Source organism: Hemitrygon akajei, chromosome 13 (assembly GCF_048418815.1).
Source record: "Hemitrygon akajei chromosome 13, sHemAka1.3, whole genome shotgun sequence".
In the NCBI taxonomy this organism is placed as follows: domain Eukaryota; kingdom Metazoa; phylum Chordata; class Chondrichthyes; order Myliobatiformes; family Dasyatidae; genus Hemitrygon; species Hemitrygon akajei.
The window spans coordinates 38822271-38841796 of record NC_133136.1 but is presented as its reverse complement, the minus strand read 5'-3'; the positions used below and the strand labels follow the sequence as shown (position 1 = coordinate 38841796).

Here is a 19526-nt window from a genome sequence, read left to right as displayed (position 1 = left end):
TGATTTCTGTAAATGGCAGTAACATATCTCACTGCTGGGATGGATACAACACTGTTTATCCCGTGCATCAGATGCCGGCCTGTCTGGGGGCTTCTTGACTCTCTGAGAACTTATCTTTTCCTCAGCTTCCTCAGCCTCAGGCACTTCTTGTGACGGTTCCTGTTCACTCATGGTTGCCTGACCCTATCTATCACTCTGACACAGGTCCCCCAGCCTCCTGACTGAATTCAGCCTCATCCTCAATCATATTGGAGCCCATTTTGCCCTCACTGTCAATTATCATGTTGGCCTGTCCACTGGTAGAAATCTCTTCATCAAATCTTGGGGAGTTTGCAAATAAATCATACAATACTCCCAGTTCCTCATCCTCTGAGACTGTATTGTATTCCATGTATGGTCCCTTTTCAGGTCTTTTCACTGGAATCACACTATTGTCAGCAGTTTGACTTTCTGTTCTCCTTCTGTGCAGAGTTCTCCTACCAGGTGTAGTTCTGTGTCAGACTCCGGGTCAACACATACTTCATGCCCTAAAGGAAGAAGGTGATTCTGATGGAGAATTTTGACAGGACCATTCCCATCTTCTGGCTTCACCTGGAAACTGGCAAATCGGCATCTGGCTCTCCACTACGTAAGGTGTGGACACCCAACAGTCGGCCAATGCATGCATACCTGGTAGCTCCAAATTTCTTATTAACACTCTGTCTCCAGGTATCAGTTCAGTGAACCTAATCTTTTGATCATTTATCCTCTTGTTTCCTTGGTAACAGAAACCTCTGCTAGATCATAAGCTCTTTGGAGTTCTTTCTTCATGCTAGACACATACTTTGAGTTACTTTTTCTGCAGTAAGTCTTCACTGTTGGCTCCAAAACAGATATTCACAGGTAATCTTGCTTCATGCCTGAACATCAAATAGTGTGGCAAGTAGTCAGTAGCTTCATTCTGTGTACAGTTGTAGCGGTGTACCAAATGCTCTATATGCTGACTCCACTTGTTCTTTTTGTTGGCATCCAGAGTTTCAAGCGTGTCTAACAATGTCCCGTTGAAACTTTTAGGCTGAGGATGACCCTGAGGGTGATACGGCGTGGTCCTTGACTTCTCAGCTCCCAGCATGCTCAGTAACCCATGTAGGAGCTGACTCACAAAAATCCCTTCCCTGATCACTGTGTACTATTCCTGGGAGGCCTTAAACAACAAAATACTTTGCCCAGAACATTTTGGCAACTGTGGCTGCTCTCTGATCCTCTGTGGGGAAGCCTTGAGCATTTCAGGTGTGGGGATCCAAGACATTTCCATAGTTACTGGAATCAGTCTCTGTGGAGAGGAGATCCAAACACACTAACTAAAGTGGTCCCATGCTTTGTAAATGAGATCATGGAGCAACTCTCGTAGGCAGTGTCTTCCTCCGAATACATCAGATGCACGACTTACAGTATTCTTCAACCTCAGGTTTCATTCGAGGCCAACAGCACCGGTCTCGTACCAATCCGTGGGTCTTGTCAAACCCCAGATGACCTGAATAATCATGAAGTGACTTTAGTACAATACTCCGGTACTTCTCAGGCAAAACTAACTGGGAACGCCGAGGCCTGTCTGGAGGAGACATGACTCTGTAAAAAACTTTCTTCCTCAACTCCAGTTTGTCCCATTCTCTCGTTAGTACAGGTATTGCAGGGTGCTTTGTCTTTGCACCAGTCAGAGGTCCCACCCCTTTCCCTTGGTCCTGATATAGAACACTGTCGAAGCCCTCACAGCTGGTGTCTGTATACAGTACATATGGCAACTGGGGTTTGCAAGGACCAGCACAGCTGTGTCAGTCAGCAACTCTTTCAGCAGCTGAAAGGACCCTTCACATTTTGCATCCCATCTTTCCCTGAAAGGCTCTGAATGGCTAAGATCAACCTTGCCTTCTTTTCTTCTCATTCTCCTCCCTTTCTTCCCCGAGGGTGGGTAACCACACAGAAACTGATTCACAGAGTGGCTTTCTCTGGAGTAGTCCTTCACAAATCTTCAGTGGTACCCTCAAAATCCAAGGAATGAACTTAGTGCACTCACATTCTTGGGCCTTGGACATGTGGTCACCTCCTCTATCCTGGACGGTCAGTAGCCACTCCATCCTGTGAGACATTGAGTCCGACATAGTTGACTGCCATCTTACAGAACTGGCTCTGGTTCCGTGACAGTTTTAACTCTTCTCTTCTTCTTTCAGGTGGTCTAACACCAGCTGTAGCCTCATCTCATGCTTGTCCAGTGTGGACCCGAACACTATGAGATCATTCAGGTGCATCAGTATCTCAAGCAAGTCTCCGTATGTCCAGGGTAGATGTGACTGGGGTCCTGCCAAACCCGTGAGGTTGGAATGTCTCACCCACCCGAACACCGGTTTGTGTGAATAATGTGTAATTTACTGCCCCATGCAATCGCCTGTCAGCAAGAAATAACAATTCATACACTCCATACAATTATAAAGAAAGTACATTAATGAACATTAGCTTGATCAAAGAGTTATTACAGAAAAGAGAGAGAAAAAAGAAAGGCCTATTATAATTAAACAGTCAAACGTGCACAAGTGGCTCTCAAATTTTCCAAAAGCTAACACAGCACCATCACATACTCTCTGACACCCAGTTGAGTTCCCCCTCTTGGTCTCCATCAAATCTTCCTTCTCAGCGTCCTTCGGATTCCACAGATGTTGCCGAATATCCTCCATCTCTGCGGTGCCAATTGCCAAGACCGTTCTCTGAAATGAGTGTCCTCTGTCACTCGGATGGTGTGGCGAGTACTCTTGGAACAACCCACAACAAACCCATCCAAAGAAAAGACATCTTCGAACTTCAAGATCTTCTCTGTCTGTCTCCTTTTCCAGCTTCCAGGCACCAGGAGTCACCAAAGTTGAATGACTTGGCCGTCAAATTTCCTGCTCCAGGAGATGTTCCCTCGCCTGCTTTTCTCACAGGAAAACTAGAGATTACAGTCACTGGGAAAAGATGTGCCATTGGCATCCCCTCCTGAGGGTGACCTCCCTCTCTGAGGTGTTCCTGACAATCACTGTCATCCTGTTTACCTGTACAACCGATGGCTTCTACAGTTCGGGCCTCACCAATACCCCAGCAGTAAATGTGACTCCGTTTCGTGGTTTTCCAGAGCATCCACCAGGAGGGCCTCAGCATCAGCCATTCTGGGAAATGTAGGGTTTCCTATCAATCAAGTTCCTTCCCCAGGCCTCCCTTCGCATCTGGATCCTTGACTTCCTGACCAACAAACTGGAACCAGTAGGGTAGGCTCAACACCTTCATCATGATTATTCTCATTTCACAAGACTGTGTCCTCAGCCCCCTACTTGCACAGGGTCCTCAGATCCCCATACACTCAAACTCTGTGGCCAGGTTCTCCTCTACCTCCACCATGGTGGCCCTATCTCAAATGATGATGAACTCGGATACAGGAAGGAGACTGAGAGCTTAGTAACATGCTGTCATGACAACAATCTTTTCCTCAATTCAGCAGAACAAAAGAGCTGGTCATTGACATCAGGAAGGAGGGTTTTGATCAGCTGCTATCTTCATCAACAATGCTGAGGTTGAGAAGGTTGAGACCTGCAAGTTCCTAGGAGTGAACATCACCTGTTCTGGACCAACAGCTATACACCATGACCAAAAAGCTCATGAATACCTCTACTTCCTCAGGAGGTGACAGATATTTGGTAGGTACCCTTTGAACCTTGCCTATTTTTATTGATGCAGCGTAGAAAGCATTCTGTCTTGATGCGTTATGGCAGCTGCACTGCTCATGGCCACAAGGAACTACAGAAAGTTTTGGAAACAGCTCAGCTCATCCAGACAGGGTAGTTGAATGCTCCTCTTGTGGGATGTCAGAAGACAGGGAGACTACCAGTGTCCACCTGCAGATTCTAACAATCCACGGTAAAGAGTTGGAGATGGAACACTGGATCATTTGGGAGGCTGAAGGGGTTATAGATAGGATATATGGAGAGATAGATATACCCAAGGTGCAAGACACAGGAAAACGGGTGACAGTCAGGAGGGGGAAGGGGTTAAACAGCCAGTTAAACAGTCCTGTGGACATCTCCCTCAACAACAGGTATACCATTATTTGTTTACTGTTCGGGGGATGACCCAACAGAGGAAAGTCACAGTGTCAGATCTCTGGCACTGAGTCTGCCTTTGTGACTCAGAAGGGAAGGTGGGGAGAAGGGACAAACTGTGGTGATAGGGGATTCGTTAGTTAGGGGAACGGACAGGAGATTCTGTGGATGAGAATGAGATTCCCAGATGGAATGTGGCTTCCCAGGTGCGAGGGTCCGAAATATCTCAGATCAAGTCCTCCACATTCTTAAACGGGAGGGTGAACATTCAGAGGTCATGGTCCATGTAGATACCAATGACATGGGTAGGACAAATGATGAAGTTCTGCATCGGGAGGTAGGTGCTAATTTAAAGGGCAGGATCTCCAGGGCTGTGATCTCAGGATTACTACCTGTGCCACATGTTAGTGAGGCCAGAACTCGGAAGATTATACAGTTTAACACGTGGCTAAGGAGTTGGTGCAGGAGGGATGGCATAAGGTTTTTAGATCATTGGGCTCTCTTCCAGGCAAGGTGGGACCTGTACAGAAGGGATGGTTTACACCTGAACTGAAAGGTGACTAATATCCTAGTGGGAAGGTTTGTTAACGCTGCACAGTGAGGTTTAAGCTAGAGTTGCAGGGGACAGGAACCAGAGTGCCAGAATAGTTAGTGGAGAGGTTGTGGATGCAGATATCGGTAAGACCTCAGACAGAGTCAGAAATCAAAGATTGAGCAGGGTGTGACCAGTGTCCTGAGCTGTGTATATTTCAATGCAAGAAGTATCATAGGAAAGGTGGATGAGCTCAGGGCCTGGATCAACACATGGAATTATGCTGTTGTTGCCATTAGTGATACTTGGTTGTAGGAGGGGCAGGAGTGGCATCTCAATATTCCGGAGGTTCTGTTGCTTCATTTGTGAGGGAGCAGGAGGGATGAAAGGGGGGGGGGGGGGTGTTACTAGTCAGGGAATTGTCATGACAGTGGTACATCAGGACAGACTGCAGAACTCGACTAGTGATCCCTTATGGATGGAACTGAGAAATAAGAAAGGTATGACCACATTAATGGTGATATTATAGATCACCCAACAGTCCGAGAGATTTAGAGGAACAAATTTGTAAAGAGATCACAGACTGTTGCAAGAAACATAAGGTTGTTATAGTTGGTGATTTTCACTTTCCAGATAGTGACTGGGAATCACATACTGTAAAATGACTAGATTGGATAGAGTTTGTCAAACGTGCTCTCAAAAGTTTCCTCCATCAGTACATAGAAGTGCCAATGAGAGAGTGTACAATGTTGAATCTGCTATCAGGGAGGAGACAGGGCAGGTGACAAAAGGTTCTGTAGGGGAACACTTCGAATCCAGTGACCACATTTCTAAGTAAATATGCTAAAAGATAGGTCTAGTGCACAGGTTGAGATTCTAAATTAGAAAAAGGCCACTTTCACTGCACTCTGTTCTTGCTTTACCATGTTCTATCGCAATGCCGTGTGTAATGATTTGATCTGTATAAACAGTATGCAGTACAAGCTTTTCACTGCACCTCAGTACATTTGACAACAATAAACCAATCCAAATCCAATTAAATGAACAGTCTGACTGTCAGATGTTAACAGGATTATGAATATTACAGGTGAGGTAGCAAGAAATGAGTGCAACTTCCTCCTCACAAAAATAGAGCCAGATAAATGAACTTGAATTATTATTGTACAATTCAGCACGGATTGGTTTGTCATTATAGAATCATGAAATCCAGTAATTAGGTTCTACAAATAAGATATTTGCAGCATATTCAATGTTCAAAAAGCACCTCAAGGCTGAAATTCATCCATATTTTCTTGTGTTGTGCTAATTTGAAAGGTATAGTGATGAATAAAGATTATAATTCATTTTCAGACTTTGGTTCTTTGATACAACTTTCCCTATAATGCCCAAATCACAAAGTGCTGTATCTGTCATTCTCATTTCCCAATCACATCTCACCCTAAAGCTCATCTATTGCTCAATCACTCTTTCTGCATCTCAGTTCCTCAGTTATCTTTCTGACCTCTGTTTTAGAGTGGCCCACTCTCTTCCTGATTCCCTCCCTCCCACAGTTCTTCAATTCTCAATCATGTTAACTGTCCCAATTTGATTTCATTCAACATGCAGCTTCCCTGCAGTGGCTGCCTTCAAAGTGTGCAACCTACAACTGGGGTTGGAAATGGGAATTGCAAAGTTTCTTAGACTTTTTATATCATTCTGTGAAACATTTGGAGAGTTGAGATAATTGTTCAATTAATGAGGCATCTGGATATCATGGAGAAATTAGGCTTCTGTTATATAGGCAAATTAAGCTGAGGACAATTGATAAATTGAGAGCAGCTGCTCCATCTCACGGTGCAGAGGTTCTCATTGAGTTAACCGTCCCATGAGAGGAAGGAGTGGAGGCTGCCCATGAGCGGAAGAGGCTGAAGTACTCAGTCCTAGCAGCTGAGTGTAAGACATGAGGCAATCATCTACCCTGACAAGGTTACCCTGTGATAGGGCAGTGACAGGAATGAAGCTCAGGAGGCCCACCAGAGAGCTGGCTGAAGAGGCAGAAAAGGGCAGCTTTTGGCTGTGGCTGAGGAGGAAGGACATAATTGAGGGACCAACTAACCCCATTGGAAGCTGCAGGCGGTGACAGGGAGGCCCGTGTCACTGCTGTGCCACCAGGAGATGGACCAGGGCTAAGGGAGAGAAATATCAATGAGTGGTGGTCCCGGCTGATGACCCTGCAGCTGACCTGAGGTCACTGTTGGAGTTGTGACAGTTAGCAATGAGAAGCAGGAAACAACATCTTCCTGTAAATCTCATTCGATGATTGGTAGTGCAAGAGGAGCATTCAGTTCCAAAGTTAAATATTTACTTGATAGAACAAGGAACTTCACAGCACCGGGCAGCCCCTTCTGTCCATGAAGTTGCGACAACCTCTATAAAGCTACTCCACCATCAATCTGTGATATTTTAATGCAAATCCTAATGATCTCACAATCTAATTGCCTCCACTATCGACATCTCTATGGTGCAAAGCAAGTCACTGCTGCTAGTCTAAAATGTCACCTACATGTGGTTCAGTTCACTTTCATAACTTACATCAGTGGACAGGGATTTCACAAGGCAAGGGATTTGATAATTATTGTTTTTTATTGCATTTTGCAGTAACATTTTATGCAAAACAGAAAAGGTAAGGATAGAGGCAAGCCGGCCCTCTAGGCCAATTAACTGAGCATCAGTGTAAGTAAAGCAGAGTGAAGCAGGATTGTGATAACTCAGTACAGCTCTTCAGCATTCTTCAGCGGTCAACCAATTGTATCCCGAATCCAATCAATGTATCTCTTTGTTAGTAAAGTGTACACCCCAGGCTTTTTGGCAATTGCACATCCTTTGCCAAAGGACACGATCCCAGTGTACATTTTGTCGCATATCAAAGGGCCACCTGAATCACCCTGGAAGAGAGAGAAAAAGATGAAGGTGACAATTGAGCAGAATTAGCTAAAGCGACAGACTGCAAACTGTCAGTTTGACATCAGATCACAATTCATTATCTGTGCCCAGCTGTACCGAGGTGGTGTGAGTTTACTTTAGGAGCAAATGTAGGTAACTGGACTCACAAAGAGTCTTTTCATGGAATGTTTCCCATGGCCTGGATTGAGTTTATTCCTAAATTAGCCATTGTGTAGAAAACCGTCAGCCATCTGCAATCTGTACTTCAGTTTGACTTCAAATTCTGGTGGAATGTGGAAGTTCAGAATGAAACAGATGTCAAATGCTGGTGTAGCTGTCCCTCCACTCTGCCACTCGACTCTCCACTGAACCCAGCTCGTGCATCTGGCCAGATTCACTTTGTACCCGACCCCCTGCTTTTAAGCAAGACTAGCTGACACAAGAACAGTAACCTCCTTCACTGAATGGAGTTACTGATCTGTGAAATAACTAAATAATGGGAAATGGTCTATTAAATTTACTTTATTTTAACCTTTTTAATTATTTGCTATTATGTTCAGTTGTCTTTAAACAATTTTTATTAAATATGCTTGTGTAGTTTTTAATCATCTCTGACATTTTTCACTGAGCTGTTGAAGGTGGTCAGGATATTCATGGAGGCAAATCCTCAGGAACCAATTCCTGATTCTGCTCAGCGTCCCGAGCCTGGCCTGTCTCACAGGGCACCTCATGGGTACAGAGTGTCAGACAGACTGATCCACTCTGTCCCAACTGGATGTTAGGATCAGACACAGCACTAGATCTAGCGTGATCCTTATTTGCAAACTGACATGATTTAGAATAAATTCTAAATAAATTCTCTTTACATTTTAGACATGTCAATATGTTACATTTCTCCGGATTGACTCTGTTCTCTTGCATCTGCCGATTTCATCATCACACTGACGGTAGACAAAGCTTATTGGTGGAGAAATCATAGTGAGTTATGTTGACATCTAAATTCAGGGCCTAGATATGAGATTCTAGAAAATGCGATTCTTCCATAATCATACTCATTTACTTATCTGATTATTATTTTTTAATCCACTTGGGGATATGGACATTGCCTGTGAGTGTAGCATTTATGGCCTAATCTAGTTTCCCTTAGCTTCCCTAAGGTAATGCTGGACCACATTCTGAAGACTTTTTAATGCAACTGAGTAGCCCTTCAGAAAGCCAAGTAAGAGTCAGTCACAATAACACTGAGGAAGGGTGGAAAGTTTCAATCTGTAGAAGGCCCCAGTGAATCACTGGGGTTTTTATACTTAATCCAATCGCTTGATAGAAATGTTACTGATAACACGGCTAGACATCACACTCACCTGACATGAATCTCCTCTGCCCTTGCTGTCACCAACACAGATCATGTCCTGGGTTATTTCAGGTCTATGATTGTAATAATCCATGCTGTTGCATGTTCGGCGATCAATTACCTCGACCTCCACCTCTTGAAGTGTGTCAGGGTAATTGTTTATTTCTGTTTTTCCCCATCCTGCCACGGTGCACCTTGTTCCAGATTTCATGTCGGTGATTCCTCGTTTGGGAAGGTTGAGTACTTTCACATACTGGTTGATTTTTGCATCAGTCTCGAGCTGTTGACACAAAAACATTGAATTCACATATTTGTGATCCTAAAAGTGAAGAATATCTTGAATGATCTGTTTAATCCTGAAGAGATTTGTTAGTCTATCTATTTAAATGTTTTGTTTTCCAGAATTCTTACTTTATTTTCAGATGATCAATGTGACAGAGACTCAATTAAAAGTGACCAATAAACTCAAATATCAATTACATATCTTATGATGGAATCGATAATTCGTCATGAAAACCGTGTTCTGGATGATGATCATAAAGCACTGATCCTACTGTGAAGGTTCTTCACTCTAACTCTTTCTTTGTTAATGATGAAACTCCAATAAGTCAGACTTAGCAGCTGTCACACTTTTAATTAAAGTTTATATTTAATTTAGTTTAAAGATACAACACAGTAACAGGCTCTTCCAGCCACCCAATTATACTCATGTGCCCAATTAACTTACTAACCCTTTGTTTGTCAAGGACAGGGTTAACTGTGATATTGCCCAGGCTTAGACAGCTCAAGTTCAAGTTCAATTTATTGTCATTCAATCGTACACATGTATTCAGCCAAACAAAACAACCTTCCTCTTGACCGATATCACAACACAGTACATATACTGTACCTCATACACATAACACATGAAGTAATATGACCACAATTAAATTAACAAATAATAAGTTGCACAGTTAAAAAGTAAAGAGTACGAGCTACTGACGCTTCATAACTGATGAGACCTGGGTGGTGGCAGGGAGTTGAGTCATGTTACAGCCTCGGGGAAGAAGCTGTTTCTCATCCTCACAGTTCTTGTCGTATTTCTATCGAACCGCCTGCCTGACGGAAGGGAATCAAGGAGACTGTTGGACGGATGGGAGGGATCATTGCCAATACTAATATTCTCCACAATCAATAATTCTCATCCAAGTCACAAAAACCATTCAACAGTTGTTGTTCAGTAAAGTAAACATTGCTAATAAGCAAATTAACTACTTTAAACTGCTTAAGAATGAGAAAAAATTCATACTTGCAGCAGCATGATATCATCTTTCTTAGTCTGATTGTTGTATTTTGTAATGGGAATCTGTCTGATGATGCGCAGTCTTTGTTCACTTATCGCATGCTTTGAAAGAGAATGATCTCCAAGAACTGCTAGAAGAAACTGGTCTGATTCAATTGTTCTGTTACCAATCGAAAATCAAGATAATTAATTACACTTGCTCAAAAAATAGTTTACAGAAATTTATCAGGAAGCAAACTATCAAATAGTAAACTTTATGGAAATATACAATTCAGCAACACTATATTTGGTAGTTAATGTGCAAATTCCAAAAGCCAATCAGTGTTGAAGCAAGGGCCAAGACTATACTCTTGATTGAAATTGATTCAAAGTGTTGATCAGACAAGCTCATTGTAAATCACTCCTACGCTTACGTAGAGTGCTAAAGTCTAGTTGTGGACCTGGTATCACACATTCAGTTAACTCTTTATTCGGTACATCTGTACACCAGCCATCAATACAAATATCTAATCAGCCAATCATGTGGCAGCAACTCGGTGCATAAAAGCCAGGCAGACATGGTCAAAAGATTCAGTTGTTGTTCGGACTAAATATCTAAATGGGTAAGAAATGCGATCTAAATGAATTTGACTGTGGAATGGTTGTTGGTAATTTACCTATGGTTACTGCATCCTTCACGATTTTGCATAACCAAGGAGAAAGTATAGTGTGAAAAGATTTTAAAAATTCTACTGTGTAACCACCCGACCAAGTGCTTTAGCTGAATTCATCGAAAAAATAGCCTCCTGTATTTCTTCTTCTGTAATAGAGGCATCTAATATTCATTTAATATTCATTGGGTGATAATTTTGGAATATTCAATTTCCTTAAAAATTCATACATTATAGTGGGGTCATCAGGAGATTCTGATTGATATAAAAATTATAAAATTCCTGAAAACGTTTGTTTATCTCATCATGATCAACTGTCAGCGTACCATCTCCTTTATGAATCTTGATAACCTGGCATTTAACGGAAGCAGTTTTCAACTGATTAGCCAGTAATTTACCAGATTTATCACCATGTATAGAAAACTGGGTCTTAATTTTAATTAATTGATTTTCAATGAAGGAGGTTAAAAATAGACTATGCTCCATTTGAAGTTCAACTTTCTTTTTATAAAGCTCCTTACTAGCAGCAATAGAATATTTCTTATCAATTTCTTTAATCTTGTCAACCAGCATAAGTATTTCATTATTGATTCGTTTTTTCACTCCAGCAGAATATGGAATAACTTGTCCACGGATATATGCTTTAAAAGTGTTCCATAGTACCCCACTGGAAATTTCGTCTGTAAAGTTTTTATGAAGCCTCTATTTCCCTAATTCTTAAAAAAATATAAATATCGTATTGAATGTTCATTATATAGGCCTATATACTCGCTGAATGTGGATTTCAAGATTTATTCTAAAATATTGTCAACCAGATTGGAGAATATATTGCCTCAAATTATTTCTGTTGACCAGGCTGGATTTATTAAAAATCATTATTCATCTTTCAATATTAGGAGATTAATTAATATAGTTTACACTCCCTCACCTAGAACTCCAGAATGTGCCATTTCACTGGACGCTGAGAAAGCATTTGAATGGCCATACTTACTCAGTACACTTGAGAATTTTAATTTTAGTCCGAAATTTATATTTTGGATTAAATTGATATACCATACCCCTTCGGCTTTGGTATTTACCAATAATCAAAGATCTCCCTTTTTTCAGTTATTTCGTGGCACTAGGCAAGGTTGTCCTCTTAGCCCTTTATTATTCGATATTGCTTTGGAATCTTTAACTATTGCTATTCGTGACTCATCCAACATCTTTGGCATTACCCATGGGAATGGGACATACAACCTATCATTATATGCAGATGACTTGTTACAATATATTTCCAAAACTAGGAAATCCATTCCTACAGTTTTATCTCTGCTTGCTCAGTTTAATAGCTTTTCTGGCTACAAACTGAATCTTAATAAGAGTGAACTCTTCCCATTAAATATGCAAGTTCCAATTTATAAACATTTACTATTCAGATTGGTCACAGACTATTTTACTTATTTGGGTGTTAAAACTACTAAGAAGCATTAGGATTTATTTAAGGTCAATTTTTTACCTTTAATTGATCAGGTTAAACAATTGCTTACTGAATGGTCCCCATTCTGTTTATTACTGATTGGTTGAATCAATGCTATTAAGATGATTATTTTACCTAAATTTTTATACTTATTTCAAGCGCTACCAATTTTTATTTCTAAATCCTTTTTTGATATCATTGACTCTAAAATTTCTTCATACATATGGCAGAATAAAAATCCTAGGATAAGTAAAAAATATTTACAGAAGTCTAAAAAGGATGATGGTTTGGCATTGCTGAATCTAAGATTTTATTACTGGGCAATTAATATTCGATATTTAATATTTCAGACACAGAACTTGGATGTAATTCAAAGTCCACAATGGGTGAACCTTGAATGTAAATCCATACAAGGGTTTTCATTGATTTCTATTTTAGGGACCTCACTTCCCTTTGTTCTTTCTAAATTAAATAACCAAATGGTTAATCCAATAATTAAATATACACTACGAATATTTCTGACACCTCCCTCCCCTTTCTAAATCTCTCTGTTTCTATCTCTGGAGACAGCCTATCCACCGAAGTCTACTACAAACCTACAGACTCTCACAGCTACCTGGACTATTCCTCCTCCCACCCTGTCTCCTGCAAAAATGCGATCCCTTTTTCTCAATTCCTCCGCCTCCGCTGCATCTGCTCTCAGGATGAGGCCTTTCATTCTAGGACAAAGGAGATGTCTTACTTTTTTAAAGAAAGGGGCTTCCCTTCGTCCACTATCAACTCTGCCCTCCATTGTGTCTCCCGTATTTCACGCACCCCTGCCCTCACCCCATCCCCCCGCCAGCCCACCAGGGATAGAGTCCCCCTGGTCCTCACCTATCACCCTACCAGCCTACAGATCCAACGCATAATCCTCCGTAACTTCCGCCACCTCCTACATGATCCCACCACCAACCACATCTTCCCCTTCCCCCTCCCCCACTCTTGGCTTTCCGCAGGGATCGCTCCCTACGCGACTCCCTTGTCCATTCATCCCCCCCATCCCTCCCCACGGACCTCCCTCCAGGCACTCATCCCTGCAAACGGAAGAAGTGCTACACCTGCCCCCACACTTCTTCCCTCACCACCATCCCAGGCCTCAGACAGTCCTTTCAGGTGAGGCACCACTTCACCTGCGAGTCAACTGGGGTGATATACTCTATCCGGTGCTCCTGATGTGGCCATTTATACATTGGGGAGACCCGCCGCAGACTGGGAGACCGTTTCGCCGAACACCAGCGCTCGGTCCTCCAGCAGTGGTGGGATCTCCCTGCGGCCGCACACTTCAATTCCACAGACCACTCCCACTCCAACATGTCTGTCCATGGCCTCCTCTACCATCAAGATGAGGCCACACGCAGGTTGATGGAGCAATACCTTATCTCCCGCCTAGGTACCCTCCGACCTGCCAGCATGAACATCCAACTCACAGACCTCCATTGATACCCCTGCCCCCCCTACCCCCATCCCTATCTATTATTTTGGTCTGGTTCTCTTTCTCTCTCTTTTTCCCCCCTGACTATAATCTCCCCCCCAGCCCTACCTTTCTTTCTCTTTTATTTCCCATAATTCTCCACCTTCCCGCTAGCCCATTTCCCTCCAGCCTATCACTTCCCAGCTCTCTACTTCATCCCTCCCCCCACTTCTTATCCCCTCTCCACCATCCCATGTTACTTCACTCCTGATGAAGGGTTTCGGCCCGAAATGTCGTCACTACCTCCTCCCATAGATGCTGTCTGGCCTGCTGAGTTCTGCCAGCATTTTGCATTCTTATTTATTTCCAGCATCTGCAGATTCACTCGTGTGACTACGAATATGGTTTCAATTTCGTAAATTTTTTGGCTTGAATAAATTTATTCTATCAAGCGTTATTATATCTAATCTCTTTATTCAACCCTCTGTTATGGATCAAGCCTTTTTGGTATGGAAAACGAAGGGTATAACATGTTTTCGTGACTTATTCTTGGATAACTGTTTCATGTCTTTTAAATGGTTGTCTAATAAATATAATCTGCCCAAGTCGCACTTTTAGACACTTACAAATTAGAAACTTATTGAATAATATGTTACATACTTTTCAGAATTCATAACAAACCGATATCATGGGGAAAAAACTAGGTTTAAACCCTTATCAGAAGGATTTAATAGCAACTATTTATGATATGATTATGAAAATACAGCCAGGTGTATCAGATAAAATCAAGAATGAACGGGAAAAGGAACTTCAACTCCCTTACCTACAGAGAAATGGGAGAGAAATTTTCAACTAGTTAACTCCTCCTCTTTATGTGCTACACATGCACTGATACAATTCAAGGTGGTGCATAAGGCCCACATGTCTAAAGACAAGCTAGCTCATTTTTCCTCCCATATAAATCCTGTCTGTGATAGATGTCATTTGGAGGTAGCCTCTTTGACTCATATGTTCTGGTCTGGTCCTCTTTTGGAGAAATATTGTAAAAACATTTTTGATATTATTTCAACAGTTTGAAATTACTGCAATTTTTGGCTTACCAATGGTGGAACATAGTTATCTATCCTCTTCAGCTCGTCGGATGATTGCATTTGTTAAATTAATGGCCAGAAGATCCATTTTATTGAATTGGAAAGAGATTAATCATCCTGCTACATTCCAATGGTTTCCCAAACTATATCTTGTTTAATTTTAGAAAAAAAAACAGAAGTGTCACTTTTGACCCTTCAGTTAAATTCAAAGAGGCCATTTATTCAAAACTTTCATATGATGTAACTCGACCTTTTCCGAATCCCTTTTATTATCCTTAAATATTTGGACAGAGGAGCAGAGTTATTGACATTATTGATTGTATCCGATGTAATATAATAGCCCAGCTTTGTTTAGTTTTGTTTAGTTTAGTTTAATTTTTTTTATTTCCAATATTTTTATTATTTTTTTTCTATCATGTTTAATTAAATCAAGAGTTTGGGAGGCTTAGTACACTTGTGTTATCTATAGCTTATTCTCGTATATACTGTTTTACAATATATTCCCAATTTCTCTGTATTGCTATTGTTATTATGCCTATGTATTTGAAAATTAATAAAAAGATTTAAAAAGAAAGAATGGTTGTTGGTGCCAGACGGGATGGTTTGAGTATCTGCTGGTCTCCTGGGATTTTTGGATAAACCATTCTCTAGCTTTTACAGAGATGATGTGATAAAGAAGAAAAAGCATCCAGTGAGTAGAAGTTCTGCAGCAAAAACGCTTTGTTGATGAGAGAGGGAAGATGAGAATGGCCAGACTGGTTCAAGCAGACAGGAAGTCGACAGTAACTCAAATAACCACACGTTGCAACAGTGGTGTTCAGAAGAGCATCTCTGAACTCACAGTATGTCAAACCTTGAAGTAGATGGGCTACAGCAGGAGAAGACCATGAACAGACACTCAGTGGCCACTGTTTTTAGCTACAGGAGGTACCTAATAATGTGGCCACTGAGTATATATCTGACCATTCAAACTGACACTTGCTAATAAAAATAAACACCAATAGTACGATGATACACATATTAATGAATTTGTGACAATAGTGTAAAAGTAATTATATTATGAAAGCTAGGATTGGGAGCTAAGCACTTAATCACAAATTTTTTTTTATTCATACAACACGTAGCTTACTTTTCACAGTGTGCTGCAGTTAGTACCCAGTTTGGTCTGATCAAAGCACCTCCGCAATAGGGATGATACATATTGTTCCCGATATATATTTGGAGAGATACCATATAAGGTCTTGAATGTGGTTTGACTTCATGACCTCCAATAATTTTAGCTCCGGGATCTGCAATATATAGAAGATACTGATGTTTTATTTCACGTGCATGTTTATTCACACACAGGATGTGAACATCACTGACAATGGCAGCAATTATTAGCCATCTCTAATTACCCTTGACAGGGATAACCCAAGAGTGGTTGTACCATGGCCTTGCACAGCAATTTGATTGTACAAGAGTGTAAGAAGGTGCAGAGAGTAATGGACTCAGCCCAATATGGCATTGGATCGATCGCTGTAGAAAGCGGGGGGTGGGGGGAGGTAAAGATATGATTAGTGGTAGGTTTCCTTTACAGATGGTGTACATTGCGGAGGATAATGTGTTGGATGCAGAGGTTGATGGGCGAGTAGGCAAGGACAAGAGGGACTCTATCACTGTTACGGCAGAGGGAAGATGGGGTGAGTGTAGATGTACAGGAAATGGAGGAGATTCGGGTGAGGGGAGCATCTATAGTAGAGGGAGAGAAACCCAAAACCGCAACCCGGGAATAGATGTGTCGAAGGTGTTAGAGGGAATTTGGGGATTAGCACATTTGCACTTAACAGATGACTTTGGTTACAAGTGTCCGTATCTGAATATGCATTGTGGATTTAATTTGGAGAGCATCTCTGAACAATGGGTCCTTAAAAGTCATGAATCCCAGTCTAGACAATGTTGATAAAAATTCATGAAAATCAGATGTCTGTGGTGTGCATGCAAATCAGGAGGTGTGAAGTTTGTGCCTAGTTTCAAAGAAAGTATCGTCCATACATTGTAAATATAAAGTTGTCCTTTGATGTTGAGCACAGAAAATATTGAGCCCCATGTTAGGCCTGGAGATCTTTCGACCAAAAGCGTCTCCGAATGATGCCTGCTGCACCTTGTTTTGTCGAATAAGGAAGCTGTTTTGTATCTACCAGTAATTTTCTCCAGCGATTTCATTCACGCAACAACATTTGGTGTCAGGAATGGGATTCCTTCCTGACCCATCGTGTGGCCAGCGATTTTAGCAGTCTGACTGGGTGAGTCTTTTAAGAAATAGCACTTACACTTGGATCTGTTCAGGTCAGTGGTACACGGAAATGTGAGAAATCATGAACACAGAGAGCTGAACTGGTAGGTATAAATGTGGTGTGTGTGTGTGTGCATGTTTGTTTATGTAAGAGACAAAACTTTGCGTATTAATTTGGTGAGATGAAGCCACCAGTTGTGAAGGGTGGTTATTGACATTTCACGACACCAGAGTGGGGACGTGGAAACTCATCCGATCGAGGAGCTGCATTTCAGAGTACACGTTTTGCGAGTGTGATGTGAAGGAATACAACAGACGTCATGAGTTCAGGTCCTCAAAAGTGGCAGATTGTGGAGTACATACTCTGCGGTTTTAAGGAAGAGCTGTTTAACTGGTACCCATCATTTCTATTTCGCATAGTGTGGGAATTATTTTGGAGATATTTCAGGGAGAGGTTCACCAGATGCACACTAAAGATATACACATGTTGGTAAAAGCGAAGTGCCCAAGGAATACGTGGAACCGTCTGGCCCAGGGGGTGCGGGATGGTCCATGGGCAACTACTGGGAACGCCATACAATGAAGAAAGATATCGCTCTTTTAAAGGGTAAGTGAGGCAGCAACTGGGGGTAGCTGGGAATAACCGGGGAATGATAATGGCAGTGAGCTGATGAGACAGTCATAGAAACATAGAAAACCTACAGCACGATACAGGACCTTTGACCCACAAAGTTGTGCGAACATGTCCTTACTTTAGAACTACCTAGGCTTCACCCATATCCCTCTATTTTTCTAAGCTCCATGTAGCCATCCAGGAGTCTCTTAAAAGATCCTATCATTTCCACCTCCATCACCGCCGCCGGCCGCCCATCCCACGCACTCACCACTCTCTGCGTAAAAAACTTACCCCTGACATCTCCTCTGTACCTACTTCCAAGCACCTTAAAACTATGCCATATCGTGCTAGCCCTGGGGAAAAGTCTCTGACTAACTACACAATTGATGCCTCTCATTGTCTCGTATACCTCTATCAGGTCACTTCTCATCCTCCGTTGCTCCAAGGAAAAAAGGCCGAGTTCACTCAACCTATTCTCATAAGGCATGCTCCCCAATCCAGGCAACACCCTTGTAAATCTCCTCTGCACCCTTTCTATGGTTTCCGCGTCCTTCCTGTAGTGAGGTGACCAGAATCCTACATAGCTGCAAAATTAAATTCAACAGCTTCTCCTTAATCCTCAAGATAATAGTAATTAGTTAAAATTAAATATTACGAAGTAGATTTGCAGGAAAAATTGATAGCAGTACAAGGAGACACAAGAAACAGCAGATGCCACGGGCTGGAGAAACAATAAGCCGACACTTCTACAATTTCCTTCCCTCCATTGATGCTGCTTGACATGTTGCTCATTGAAATTTTGTAACCACATTTTATATAGTTGTCCTCTCCAAATTAGAAATAAAATTACGAGAAACAATAAAGTAGAGATCTATTGGCATATATAGAAGATAAATATTAATGTAGCTAAAACAATAAATGTACAGTACTTATCATAAACCATGCTTATGATGTGCAGCATAAATTAAATATAATTAAAATAAATGCTTTCATGAATGGAAAGTATTTAAGTATTCCTTATTTTGCTACTTACACGCTGGAGCTAGGAAGATGACAATTAACAAAACAAGTGGATTGTACAGTGAAGGATTCATCGTTGTTTCTTCTGTGATAACACCAAAGTTATTGAATTTATAGTGAACTTGGAGGGAAGTGGTTTATTTATTTCAGTGTCCCACCAACACCCTAAACCAATAATGAACGTGAAGATTTGCAAATTTTGCAAGATTTGCAGACTCTTAGGCCGAGCACTTGGCATGCCGAACAACAACGGCCAATTATAAAACTCCAAGAGCAGGTCCCATTAAGACAAAGAACCGTAGTCAGCATTAACTCCAGGTCAGGGTCTTCAAAAGAACTCTGAAAGAGTAAAATAAAGATATTAAACAAGTGTTTCTGAAGATGCAAGAAAAAGAGTTGCCATTTAGTGCCATCATCACTCCGCTCCTTTCTGTCTTCATTATTCAAGACAGAATAACTGATGTCAAGATTAAGAAAGCTGTATTTGTTGGTCAACAATTTTAACAGGCATTCAATGACAGTCAATTTGAAGAACTTCGACATTTCAGCCATTCTTTGCCTTCTATTAGCAAGCCAGTTCTGGATCCACAAAGCAATGTCCCCTTGGATCTCATGCCTCCTTACTTTCTCACTAAGCCTTGCACGGTGTATCTTGTCAAATACCTTGCTGAAATCCATATACACTACATCTACTGCTCTACCTTCATCAATGTGTTTAGTCACATACTCAGAAAATTCAATCAGGCTTGTAAGGCATGGCCTGCCTTTTACA

At 41.5% G+C, this 19526-nt stretch overlaps 1 protein-coding gene across 1 annotated transcript; it reads right to left on the bottom strand.

Annotated features, from left to right (window-relative positions):
- Positions 1-7267: 7267 nt before the first annotated feature.
- LOC140737779 (granzyme K-like) lies at positions 7268-18917 on the bottom strand. Its single transcript, XM_073064414.1, has 5 exons — positions 18768-18917; positions 15973-16132; positions 10197-10350; positions 8919-9188; positions 7268-7559 (listed from the first exon to the last, which is right to left on the bottom strand). The coding sequence occupies exons 1-5, from the start codon at positions 18826-18828 to the stop codon at positions 7413-7415; spliced, it is 792 nt and encodes a 263-aa protein (XP_072920515.1). The 5' UTR covers positions 18829-18917; the 3' UTR covers positions 7268-7412.
- Positions 18918-19526: the final 609 nt, after the last annotated feature.

Coding starts and splice junctions, on each gene's coding strand:
- LOC140737779 (XM_073064414.1), bottom strand. CDS start 18,828: ATGAATCCTTCACTGTACAATCCACTTGTTTTGTTAATTGTCATCTTC. Junction 16,133..18,767: donor CATCTTCCTAGCTCCAGCGT/GTAAGTAGCAAA, acceptor TATATATTGCAG/ATCCCGGAGCTAAAATTATT. Junction 9,189..10,196: donor ATGATATCATGCTGCTGCAA/GTATGAATTTTT, acceptor TTGTGTCAACAG/CTCGAGACTGATGCAAAAAT.